At 23.2% G+C, this 12704-nt stretch overlaps 2 protein-coding genes across 2 annotated transcripts; one reads left to right on the forward strand and one right to left on the reverse strand.

The window, feature by feature from the left end:
* Positions 1–108: 108 nt before the first annotated feature.
* On the forward strand, positions 109–8615 carry LOC122503837 (DNA ligase 1). Its single transcript, XM_043614567.1, has 17 exons — positions 109–201; positions 342–407; positions 600–686; positions 882–973; positions 1130–1410; positions 1734–2115; positions 2492–2723; positions 2834–3006; positions 3125–3348; positions 3513–3641; positions 3775–3914; positions 4076–4277; positions 4675–4881; positions 5002–5218; positions 7049–7284; positions 7660–7857; positions 8144–8615. The coding sequence occupies exons 1-17, from the start codon at positions 119–121 to the stop codon at positions 8315–8317; spliced, it is 3123 nt and encodes a 1040-aa protein (XP_043470502.1). The 5' UTR covers positions 109–118; the 3' UTR covers positions 8318–8615.
* Positions 8616–9759: 1144 nt separating this feature from the next.
* LOC122503835 (U6 snRNA-associated Sm-like protein LSm4) lies at positions 9760–12269 on the reverse strand. The gene is made up of 5 exons (XM_043614565.1): positions 12184–12269; positions 12056–12097; positions 11859–11957; positions 11421–11604; positions 9760–10058 (listed from the first exon to the last, which is right to left on the reverse strand). Exons 1-5 carry the CDS (start codon positions 12184–12186, stop codon positions 9976–9978), a joined length of 411 nt encoding a protein of 136 aa, XP_043470500.1. The 5' UTR covers positions 12187–12269; the 3' UTR covers positions 9760–9975.
* Positions 12270–12704: the final 435 nt, after the last annotated feature.

Consider the following 12704-nt stretch of genomic DNA (forward strand, 5'->3'; position numbering starts at 1 on the left):
ACAAAATTTATTTATTGTTTTATTTAATTTTTAAATTGTAAATTTTATGACGCCATACGCAGTAAAATCGAAACAAATTATTATTTTTTTAATTAAATTGTTTTTGTTTTGACTAACTATGTTATTTGGTGGGAAAAAATTAATGCGCGACAATTATTTTGAGGTTAGAAATCGCGCGAAAATGGCGCAGCGAACAATAACGTGAGTATTTATCAGTTGTAATAATTAGATTTTACATATTGAAAATAAAAGATAAACACTTGTTATATTATTGTGACAATGAATTGAACAATAGATTACCTAGAATTGATTTTATTGTTGTTTATATTTCCCTTTCTTAGCTCATTTTTCGCCAAGTGTACGCCCAAGAAAGATACAAACGAAACATCAAAATCTCCAGAAACAAGGTATGTTTTACCTTAAAAACACGTTTTTTTCATTAATAAAATTAAATTCTAATTAAATATGTTTAAATTATCTGTAAAATATTTAAGCTTGAGATCATATTTATTGCACTCTGAGCGCAAAATTAATTTATTACCAGTGTATTCATCTCCTGTTATAAACAACATTTTTAATTACCTGCATATTAATAACAGTTCTGCGAAGAAGAAAAATGATATCGAAACTCCAAATGGAAAAAGAAAACGTGATGATGATACTTTGAGCGATAATCCTTCGGCAGAGTGAGTTTTTTTTAATTTTTACTTTCATTTTAGTTGTGACATAACCTCGAAATGTACACACTTTTGCTTTTGCTCCTTTTTCTTTTGTTAATTTTATTATTTTGTTTTTTTTATTATTATTTTCGTATTTTATTGCATAATAAACAAAAAAAAGTTGAATAAAAATTAAGAGAGTTTAAATATTTTTCTTTCAAGTTCTCCACCTGCGAAAAAATTGGATGGCAGTTTAACAGAGAAAAAGTCAAAATCTTCACCGTCTCCGAGTGCTGGTCGAAATAAAAAATCAGGTAAAAATGAAACAAACGATTAATTTCAAATAATGTTTTAATATATAGTATTCAAATAATAAAAATAGAAACAGTTGAATTAGTTTTTAAAAAAATCACTTAAAAAAAGTGTTTTGATATTTTATTAAAGAAAAATATTTATTGAAATAATTTAAGGCAAAAAGGAAAAGTCTTTGGCTTCGAATATTGCGAAAGAAGCCGAGAAGAGAAAGAAGACACCAAAGTCAGAGACTAAGAAGGAAAAGAAATTGAAAAAAGAGCCGGAGAAGGAAAATGAATCGTCACTCAAAAGTCCTGAAAATGGAAAATCTGAGCATAAAAAAACACCAAAAATTATGCTCGCCATTAATGGGAAGGAGAAAAAGGAGAAAAGTGGTAAAAAAATGAAAAGAATTATTATTGCCTCTGATTCGAGTGACGATGAAGGTCATCTGCCAGTAAGTAGAAATAATTTTCTAAAGTAAATTAATAAAAAATTAATGATAAAACGAAAACAAATAAAAATAAACATTAAATTTTATTTACACTTCATTTTAATCAACATAAAATTATTTTTGCTTCATAAAATTAAAAACTTTACAAACTTAATGTTAAAATTCAACTAATTATTTAAATATTAAGCAAATAGCAAATTTATTTTGATTTTCTCAATAAAATCAAATAGCAAAGCGAATAGTGCTTATAAAATACAGAAATTTGACAAAAAAGATATTTTTCTTCGACGTGAAATTGAACTAATTTTGTTTATTTATTTTAAAAGTTGCCAGAAAGTCCAGTGAAGGAGAAAAAGGAATCATTGAAAGTTGATGAAGACGAGAAAATGGAAGAGGAAAAATCTGAAACAACTGTAGATAAAGAATTGAAAACGGACGAAGAGAAAATTTCGGAAAAATCAGATAATGATGATGAAATGAAAAATGTTATCGACGATGATAAATCCAGTGGAAAAGAGGAGAAAGAAGAAACTTCTGAAACTGAGGAGAATAAGGAAGAGATTTCTGAAACTGAGGAAAATAAAGAAGATTCATTTGTTGAAATTGACAGATCATTGAATGATTCAAAGAAGGACGAACTTGATGAATCAAGCTCGGCAGATAAATCAGAATCCGAGGAAAAGCCAAAAACAATTCACAGTTTCTTTGGTGAGTCCCATTTTTTCCCAGCGATCGTAGAATAATTTATAATAATATAAATATTAATTAATGCAGGTCTCGAAAGTATGGCTTTTTCGAATTCTTTCAACTATTTTTAAACTTTTTAATTAAATGTCTTTAAAAAATTAATTAGATATTTTTAAATTATACACAAATTTTAAAAAATTCAATTATTTTCGAAAAATTACATTAGAATTTTTTTTTAATTTTTTATTATTTTAATAATAAACCATTTTAAGAATCAGTTTTTTAAAAATATTGTAGTGTAATTTTAATTTTTTTATTGTATTTTCCAAGGCCTGCAATGCAATAAATGTTAATTTAAAATTGTTATTTTTTAATTAATTTAATAATTTTTTACTAGCTCCAAGATCAAAAAAGAGTCCCGAGACAAAATCGAAGAAAAAGGGTAAAAATGAAAAAAATAAGAAAGGAAAAGGAAAGAAAGGTAAAAAGGAAGAGGAGAAAAATGATAAAGACGAAGAAAATGAAGAAGAAACGGGAAGTGAGAAAAAAGAGACTTCCACTCACGATTATAATCCCAGTAAATCTTCCTATCATCCAATTCTCGATGCTTGCTGGCGACACGAGGAAAAGTAAATAAATACCTTATTTAAATTTTCCAATATTTAATTATCTCTGTTATTTAACTTAATTTTTCCAGAATAATTAATTTTTAATTAATTCTTATTCCTTTGACTTTCAGGGTGCCTTATATTGCTTTAACACGAACTTTAGAACTCATTGAAGAAACAAGTGGACGTTTAAAAATTGTTGAAATACTCTCAAATTATTTTCGTTCTGTAATTGTTCTAAGTCCGAATGATCTCATTGCCAGCGTTTATCTTTGTTTAAATCAAGTTGCACCTGCTTATGAAGGTAAATTCTCAAATTATTTAACATTTTTGCAGTTAATTTTATAAATTTTATAAAAGTTGAGTAAAATTGTTTTAAAATTGAAATTATTAATTTTTTTTCTCGTTTTCTTTTTAAAAAGGACTTGAATTGGGAATAGCTGATACAAATTTAATGAAGGCAATTGCACAATGCACTGGACAAACATTGGCTCAAATAAAAGCGAAGATGCAGAAAGTTGGCGATTTGGGAATTGTTGCTGAGGGAAGTCGTTCAAATCAACGAACAATGTTTCAACCGGCGCCACTATCCGTTCCCAATGTTTACACAAAACTCAAAGAAATTGCTCTAATGACTGGAACATCTGTATGTGAAATATCAATTTTTGCAAACTTTCTTCCTCAGAGAAAAATATCCTTTTTTTTCATTTTATTTTACCTTTTCAAATTTGTCTATTTGTAAATCAATTTCTCTTTAATTACCTTTCGATTCGTCGTTGCTAAAAGAAGAATTTTTTTTTTCTTTTCCAGTCTACAACTAAGAAAATGGATAAAATCCAAGCACTATTCGTTGCCTGCCGCTTTACAGAAGCAAGATATCTCGTAAGATCTCTCGCCGGAAAATTAAGAATCGGTCTCGCTGAACAATCCGTATTACAAGTGAGTAATCCAGAATTTTTTTTAAAACTTTTCCTTTTGACAATTATTTGCTCTTGAATTTTTGCTCGATTTGGTAAAATTTCTTTGAGTATTTTCGAGAATTTTTAAATTTGTTTTCGTTTATTTTAAATAGGCATTAGCATTAGCGTGCGCTATGACACCACCGGATCAAAGTTATCCACCTGAAGTTTTAAATGCAAGTAAAAAAATATCGAGTGACTCTTTTAAACAGAAATACGATGAAATTGCACTTATCATTAAAACAACTTATTGGTAAGTAGAATGAAATAATATTTATTTTCTATTGTGAAATTATAAATAAAATATTTCCTGGAAAAATTCGTAAAGATTGGGAAAATAAAAGAAAATTACAATTTCTATACTTTATAAAGAAAGTAAATATAATCGGAATTAATATTCTTTTCTTTTTTTAGTGAATGTCCCAATTATGATATGATAATTCCAGTGATTTTGAAAGACGGTGTTAAAGCTCTTCCAGAACAATGCAAATTAACGCCGGGCATTCCACTCAAACCAATGTTGGCACATCCAACGAAAGGTGTTCAAGAAGTTTTAACTCGTTTTGACGGATTGAAATTCACCTGCGAATGGAAATATGACGGCGAAAGAGCTCAAGTGAGTTTTCCTTCTTTTTAATTTACGAACAAATTAATTTTGTTAAATTCAATTAAAATTTTTAATATTTTAATTAAATTATAAAAATGATATTTCCATTTTACAAGAAATATATGTAGTAGAATTCTTTTTATAATTATAGAAAAAGAATGTTAATTGTTAAAAATGTATTTGTATTTCTTATTTCTTCTAAATGTATTTCTTTTTATTTACTAACAAATTAATTTTGCTTAATTTAATTTTATTTTAATTGAACTATTTTATTTTTTTATTTTAATTTAGTTATAAGATTGAAATTAAAAATTTTACGAGATATAAATTCAAATTTTGTTTATTATAGAAACTAATGGATTATAGAAAAATAAGATTAACTTTTAAAAAATATATTTCTTTTCAGATTCATGTGAATGAAAAAGGAGAAGTGAGAATTTACAGTAGAAATCAAGAAAATAATACGAGTAAATATCCAGATATTATTGGAAGATTTCCTAATACGCGTGGCGAGGATGTTAAAAGTTGTATTCTCGATTGTGAAGCAGTCGCTTGGGATCGTGAAAAGAAACAAATTTTGCCATTCCAAATTCTTAGCACTAGAAAACGAAAGGTTAGGAAAAATATTTTCCTGTGCAATTCGAGAACAATTAAAATTCGTCGAATTTAATATTTTATTTATAATTAATATTTATTATATTATATTTATTTATTTATATCTACTTTCTTGCAGGATGCAAACGAAGCTGAAATTAAAGTTCAAGTTTGCGTTTTTATGTTCGACTTATTGTACTTTAACGATAAACCTCTTGTTAAAGAGCCTTTCCATAAACGTCGAGAATTACTTTTGGAAAATTTCAAGGAAGTTGAAGGCGAATGGAAATTCGCGACAAGCCTCGACACGACAACTATGGAAGAGGTTCAAGATTTTCTTGAAGAATCAGTGAAAGGTAAATTTAATTATTTTCTATATTTAAAATAATGAAATAATTATTAATTCAGGGTTGCCACAAGTCAGGGAAGTTAGAGAATAGTCCAGAAAAGTAAAATTTGTCAGAGAATTTTTTCAAAAGTATACTTTGAAAATATTCTATTTCTAGAACTTATTAATTAATTTAATTTTAAATTCTTTCTATTTCTAAGAATAATAATTTAACTTTATAAATTAGAAATTAAATTTATTTTAAATAATTTAATTCTAGAAAAACTATGAAAAAATGATTATTTATAATTTATAAATTATTTTTGTGAATAATTTTATTTGAAAAATTAAAAAAAAAATGAATTTTTTCAAAGTTGCGCTTTCAATTTCTATAAATAATATAAATAATTAGGAAATATTACACTCGCCAATGAAGGAAACAGTATTTAATTTATTATTATTATGTAAATTGCAAAATTTTTAATTTTCAAATAACAACTTCAATTTTTAAATAATTTCAGATTCAAAATTTAAAAAATCCAACTTGAATAAAATTCTTCAAAACAATTCTATTATTTTTAATAAAATTTCTCAAAAAGTATATTTTTAACAAATTTTAATAAAATTCTGTATAAGAATTGCATTATTTTTTAATAGAATTTTAATTAAATTCGTGAAAAAAATTTGTAAGAATTGAATTATTTTCATACATTGCATAATGAAATTCTATGCAGGAATAATATTATTTTCAATATAATTTTAATATTATTTCTCGCAAGAATTTTATTATTTTAAAATTTGTTTATAAGAATACAATCATTTTTTTTTTACAATTTTAATTGAATTCCTCGTAAGAATTTAATTATTTTCACAAAATTTCCGTAGAATACTTCAAACCAATTAAATTATTTTCAAAAATTTGAACAAAATTCTATGCAAATTTTAAATTATTTCAGATTCAAAATTATAAAAAGTTACAAAAATTATAAAAAATTAATGTAAAAAATCCTCAAAATCGTTATGTTTTAAAATAGAAAAATATTTCACATAGGTATTAACGGAAAATTGTGGAAATGAAATTAATTTCTAAATTTTTTTTTGCAATAATGTTTTTTTTCTGAAGAAGTTATTTTTTTGAAATATTTTTATTCAAATTTTTTTTGAAATTAGTTGTATTTTTGAATATATTTAATTGAAAAATTGAAAAATTTTTATGAATTTTAATTGTTTATAAGTGAATTTCAGAAATATTTTACATTCGAACTTCTTTCTTTAAATAAATAATTGAATTCTTAAGAAACTTTTTCAAAAATTGTTTAAAAATAATTGAATTATACAAGAATTTTAGTTAAAAATTCTAGAAAATAATTGAATAATCTTGAATAATCTTGAAAATAATTTTGAATAAGTTACATTTTAGCAATTCTTATAAATAATTGAATTTCAAAGGATTTGAAATTTTTCAAAATCTTAATTCCTGTGGAAAAATAATAATAATTAAATATTTATTTAATGAAAAGCTGTTAACTTTTCAAATAATTTTAGAATTAAACGTATTGAAAAATAAATGTATTACAAACATTTTTTTGTTATTCAATTATTTTTAGAGTGAATTAAAATATTCTTGAAGTCAAGGAAAAAGTCAAAATTCTGTTTGGAAATCAAAAAAATAAAATCAAACTTTTGTTGCAACTCTGTAATTATTTTTTGTTATTACTATTTATTTATTTATTATTAATATTATTTTATACTAATTTATCATTATTTATTAATTACTTTATAATATTTTCCTTATTAGTACTTATTTTTTTATTTAAGAAAATAAAGTGTATAATATAATAATTCTTTTTTTATGTAGGTAATTGCGAAGGTTTGATGGTGAAAACTTTGGAAAAGGACGCGACTTATGAAATTGCGAAGAGATCGAGAAATTGGTTGAAATTAAAGAAGGATTATTTGGACGGAGTGGGCGACACTTTGGACGTTGTCGTAATTGGTGGTTATATTGGAAAAGGAAAACGAACGGGAACTTACGGTGGTTTTCTTCTAGCGTGTTACGATCAAGAAAACGAAGAATATCAAAGTATTTGCAAAGTAAGTTTCAAAATTTGATCTATGAATCTGTTTTTTTTTTAAATACGAGATTCAATTTTCTATTTAAAAAAAATCGTAATTATTTCTATTTTTCGCAATCTTTTATTCTATATATTAATTTTATTAATTTTTCTTAATTTATAATTTATAATTATTTTAAATTATACTGTCAGTAATTTATTTTAGTTCATATTGTTTATTATTAATTTTAATTCATATTCTTTATAATTTATTTTAATTTACATTGTTACAGAAAATTTATTTTAATTCAGATTGTTTAATTTATTTTAATTTACATTACTTATCATTTTAGTAAATTTATATCGTTTATAGTTTATTCACAATTTATATTATATCATTTTTGATGAATTACAGATTGGAACCGGTTTCAGTGAAGAAGATCTTCAAAAACATAGCGAATTCCTCAAGGAACATTTAATTTCGGAGCCAAAATCTTATTATCGTTTTGATGGTAGCCACGAGCCGGATCATTGGTTCGAAGCGGTGCAAGTTTGGGAAATAAAATGCGCTGATTTGTCCCTGTCGCCGGTGCATCATGCAGCCATGGGAATTGTAAGAAATAAATTTTACATAAAAAAAAAAAAAATAGAAATATTTTATAAAATATACAATTTCAAATTTATATTTAAATTTAAATTTAAATATATTTCAAAGTTTTGTTTTTTAAAAGAAAAAGCCATGGGAATTGTAAGAAATAAATTTTACATAGAAAAGAAAATTAAAAATATTTCATAAAATATAGAAATTCAAATTTATATTTAAATTTAAATATATTTCAAAGTTTTGTTTTTTAAAAGAAAAAAGGAAAACTAATTTTCTTTTTTACTCGAAAAAACAGGCGGATCCAGAGAAAGGTATTTCTTTACGTTTCCCACGATTTTGTCGTATTCGTGACGATAAAAATGCAGAGGACGCGACAACCGCGCAACAAGTCGCAGATATGTATAGCAATCAAGAACAAATTAAAAATCAGTCAGCGTCATCGAAACCGGCAGAAGAGGACTTTTATTAATATTTCCGTTTTTTGGATATAATACAAGATTTGTAATTATTTTACCTATACAGGTGCAAGTGCAACGTTAATAATATTTGTGGTAATATAGCAAAAGAAAATTTTTTATCTTTTTTTTTTTGTTTATGTTTCCATTTTGAATGAATTTATAAATGACAAAAGAATATTTTTTTGTAATTTGTATATGTACTGAATTAATATGGACCAAGAAGATGAATATGAAAGTATTTTTCATGTCTACTTGTATTTTGATAAATTATATGTTTAGTAAATAAATCGTTTCTTTGTAATTGAAAAATAGTTTTTAAAATTTTTTTTTATAAATTAAAAATTAAAAATTTATATTAATTCCCATATTATTAATTTTTTTATTTAATTAAAAATTTTTTTTTAAATTAAAATTTTTCTTTGACAAATTTTGAATTTGTTGAAGAAAAAAAAGTTTTTTCAGAACGAATATTTATTTTATATAAAATGTTTAAAAAAATATATTTAATCTCCTTTTTTTTAAATTTCTTACTTGGAAAATTTACTTTTCTGAATAATTTTCCTTGTTTTTATCTCACATCTAGTGTAACGAACGTAATAAATTAATAAAACAATGACAATATTTGTTGAATTAAATAAATCTTTATCCGGAAAATGAATTTATCCTCACGATTCATTTTTATCCCTGTTAACGAAATATATAAATTTTTTTCATTTTCAAGAATTACACTCATTATAAACTCTGATTTTCACTGATAGAGTTTTCGTAATATTATTCGAAATATTCAAGAAGTAGGTAAGTATCTTTTTATTAATAATAAAACAAGTATTTTTACTTTCGATGTGAAAAAAATGTAAAAGTAAAGACAAATCATTTCTTTTATTGTAATTTTCATTTAAAAAAATCCATTTACTAATTTCAAGGAAAATTAAAAAGTAAAGTTTCTTTGTATTTTTCAGGATAAAAAAAATGTGCAGTAAAAAATTCTACCATTTGTTGTTAATATTTTTAATGACAATTTTGATGATGACTTCCGTTTCAATTGCCTGTCTAGCAAAAAATGAATTGTGCCAACCAAGTGGAAGTAGAAAATGTTGCTCAGGATTTTGTCGAGAAGGAGCTGTTTTGGATTACTACTACTGTGCTTGATAAAAAAAATTAAAGTATTTTTTATAAAAAAAAGTAAAAATTTCTACAAAAAAAAATGAAAATAACGATTATTAATAATTATTAATTATTAACAATTATTATTAATAAGTGTAAATAAAACAATTCTTTATATTTAACAATTCGAAGTAAAAAATAAGTAAATTTAAATTAAATTAAAAATAATAAAGTAAATTAAAAACAGAAAAAAAGTAAAAAACTGAATAAAAATTTATAATAAACGAAATATTAATTAAATATTAGGTGAATTAAATTGAATTAATAATTGAAATGAATAAAATAAAAGTAGAATTAATTTACAATTTTATTTAATTTCATAAACGATTTGTAATTTTTCAATACAAATCAACTTTTATAATTATAAACAATGTTCAAATTTCACATAAATCTTTTAAGCAGAATTAACACTGCTTAGAAAAATATACATAATGAGATGGAAAATTAATACTTAATGTCCTTAACGTGATAGTTGTAAGTCGAGAAACAAAGTACTAAATTCTAATTATTTATTTTTATTATGTTTATTTGTTTGTAAAATTGTTCCTCGTCCCAAAGGTGGAGGTCGGCCTCGTCCTCCAAAAGTACCTGCAAAAATAAAAGATAATGTTGAAAATAGAAATCTAGTTTTGATTATGTATTTTTCTTCTTTATTTAATACTAGCAATTATTATTCCATTTATTATTTTGTAAACTAAAAAATGTTGTATTTTCAGGAATTTTAATATAAATTAAATTAATTTAAAACAATTTTGATACAATTCTTTTAAAAAAAACATTATTTTCAAAATTTTTAATAAAATTCATTAAAAAAAATCAATTATTTTCAAAAATTCAGATAAAATTCTTCCAAATAATTCAATTATTTTTATAAATTAAAAAATTCTTTGAAACAATTCAATTATTTTTACAATTTGTAAAATTCTTGGCAAGAATTGAATTATTTTTGTAAATAATAAAATTCTTCTGAGAAATTCAACTATTTTCAATTAAATTTTAATACAATTTCAAGGAAAAAATTTAATTATATTCATGATAATTTTAATAAAATTTCTCTAACAGGTCCAATTATTTTTACAAATTGTAATAAAATTTTTCTAAACAATATTCAATTGTTCTCAAAAGTTTTTTATAAAATTCTTTGTAAATTTCAATTATTTTCCAAATTTTGAATGGAAATTATTTAAAAATGACAATATTTTTACGATATTTAATGAAATTTTATTCTTTTAAAAAAATGTAATTATTTACAAAAACTATGATAAAATTGTTTAAAAGTATTTAATTCTGTATGAATAATTTTAATATAATTTAATAGGAAAATTGTTAATTAGAATAAATAATAAACACGACTATTTTAAAAACTTGAAAGAAATTCTTCACAAAATTCAATTATTTTTAATTTTTTCAATTATTAAAAAAAAGTTCATTATTTTAAAGAATTTTAAATAAATTTATATAAAAATAATTGAATTTTTTTAAATTTTCAATGAAAATTATTAAAAAGAACACTATTTTCAAGAATATTGAAATAAATTCTTAAAAACAATTCAATTATTTTAAAGAATTTTAATAAAAATCTTGCATAGAATTAAATTATTTTCAATACAATTTTAATTATATTTTCTTATGAAAGAATTCAATTATGGAAAAAAATGTTGATAAAATTCTTGAAATGAATTCAATTATTTTAAAATTTTTTTATAAATACTTAACAAGAATTAAATGATTTTCAGTACATTAATTAAAAAATTTCAAACATTTAAAAAGAGAATTATTTTATAAAGTTAGGAAACAAAAAAGCAAACAACTTATTTCAAACTGCAAACATATTATCGGAATACAACTATTATTAATATAGATTACATTTTACTTTTATTTGGCTTGTTATTTATAAATAAAACCTCAAATACGATAGAAAAATATTTCTAAATAATAAATTTTGTTTACCTCTACCAGTGCCTCGATTTCCTGTTCTTTGATTAGAACCTCGACCTTTCATGTCTCCGCGTCCTCGATTTTTCATTTGTATATCTTCCTTAACCATGTCAATAACTTCGTCGGGAATTCGAAGATATTTTATTGTACTACCCCGAATATAACATTCTGGCATTCTCCAAAATTTGTCACCATCCTTGCGAAAAAATATTAATATTATGTAAATAATTAAATAGCAATTTGTGTAAAAATGTATTTATTATTATAAGCGTTTCGTTGACTCGTGTTATTTTTTACTGCTTGTCTTTTGAGTAACAATTATTAAGTAATAATTCTTCAAATTATTTAAATATAAAGTTTCAAGTCAAATTTAAATAAATAGAATTTATTTCTTATTAATTTTTTTCAACAATTAAGCACCTATTATAAATTATTAAATAAATTTCTTACCCTTGAAGTGCAAATGACTTCTCTAAGATTAATATTCATCCAATTATCACAACTGACCAAGTGTCCATTATATGTTTCGCCGTTTTTTAATTCCACAAGCTTAAAAAAAAATAAAAGAGCAATATTAATTTTTATATATTAGAAAAACGTTTTAAACATATTTATGCCGCATTTTTTAAGAGGTTATGTCTACTCACCATTGGATGATTTTGAGCTGTTCTCAACAATGAAAGAGGTAACTGAAAGAATAGAATTTTCATTAACAATTACAATAACAATAAACAATAATTTACATTTAATATAAACATTTAAATTAATTATTTACCATTTTGATAACTCCGTTTTACTTTTATAATTACTGTCAAAACAATTTCTCACAACACTACGGCCATTTTGAATTCTCGATATTCGATTAAATATCGAAATGTTTTAATTATTATTTTTGGTTAATTGATTAATTAATATTTAAAATAAACTAGTAATGATTACTAAAATAAAAGATTAATATTTATTTTGTTTTAATTTATCGGAGAGATTAAGTTTGAAACAGTGTAATTTAAATTTTCGCGCGTGAAACTTTGATCGTATGTCGGTAAAGCAGAGTTGTTGTTTCAGTTCTCAAAACGTACGATAGTTGTCATGGCGGAACATTTCCGCTGGGTTAATCAGCCAATGAGAACATCGTGCTCTTAATGACGCTCTCATTGTTAAAAGTTTGACTTTCCTCGTTAACGTTTCTTTTTAATATAGTTTTTACCGTTTTTACAAAAAAAAACAGTGAATTTCTTGACATATTTTTCATTACGACTGTTGCTGCAATAGAAAGACATTTTGTTTGGAGAGAAA

The sequence above is a fragment of the Leptopilina heterotoma genome, unplaced genomic scaffold, assembly GCF_015476425.1.
Source record: "Leptopilina heterotoma isolate Lh14 unplaced genomic scaffold, ASM1547642v1 Lhet_270, whole genome shotgun sequence".
NCBI lineage: Eukaryota > Metazoa > Arthropoda > Insecta > Hymenoptera > Figitidae > Leptopilina > Leptopilina heterotoma.

Bases quoted from the DNA above. Each gene is read 5' to 3' on its own strand.
- LOC122503837 (XM_043614567.1), top strand. From the start codon at position 119: ATGTTATTTGGTGGGAAAAAATTAATGCGCGACAATTATTTTGAGGTT. The intron at 974-1,129 runs GTAAAAATGAAA...AAATAATTTAAG, and splicing joins TGGTCGAAATAAAAAATCAG to GCAAAAAGGAAAAGTCTTTG. The intron at 2,724-2,833 runs GTAAATAAATAC...TTTGACTTTCAG, and splicing joins TGCTGGCGACACGAGGAAAA to GGTGCCTTATATTGCTTTAA.
- LOC122503835 (XM_043614565.1), bottom strand. The intron at 11,958-12,055 runs GTGAGTAGACAT...TTTTTTTTTAAG, and splicing joins CAGCTCAAAATCATCCAATG to CTTGTGGAATTAAAAAACGG. The intron at 10,059-11,420 runs GTAAACAAAATT...TTATTTTTGCAG, and splicing joins AAATCGAGGCACTGGTAGAG to GTACTTTTGGAGGACGAGGC.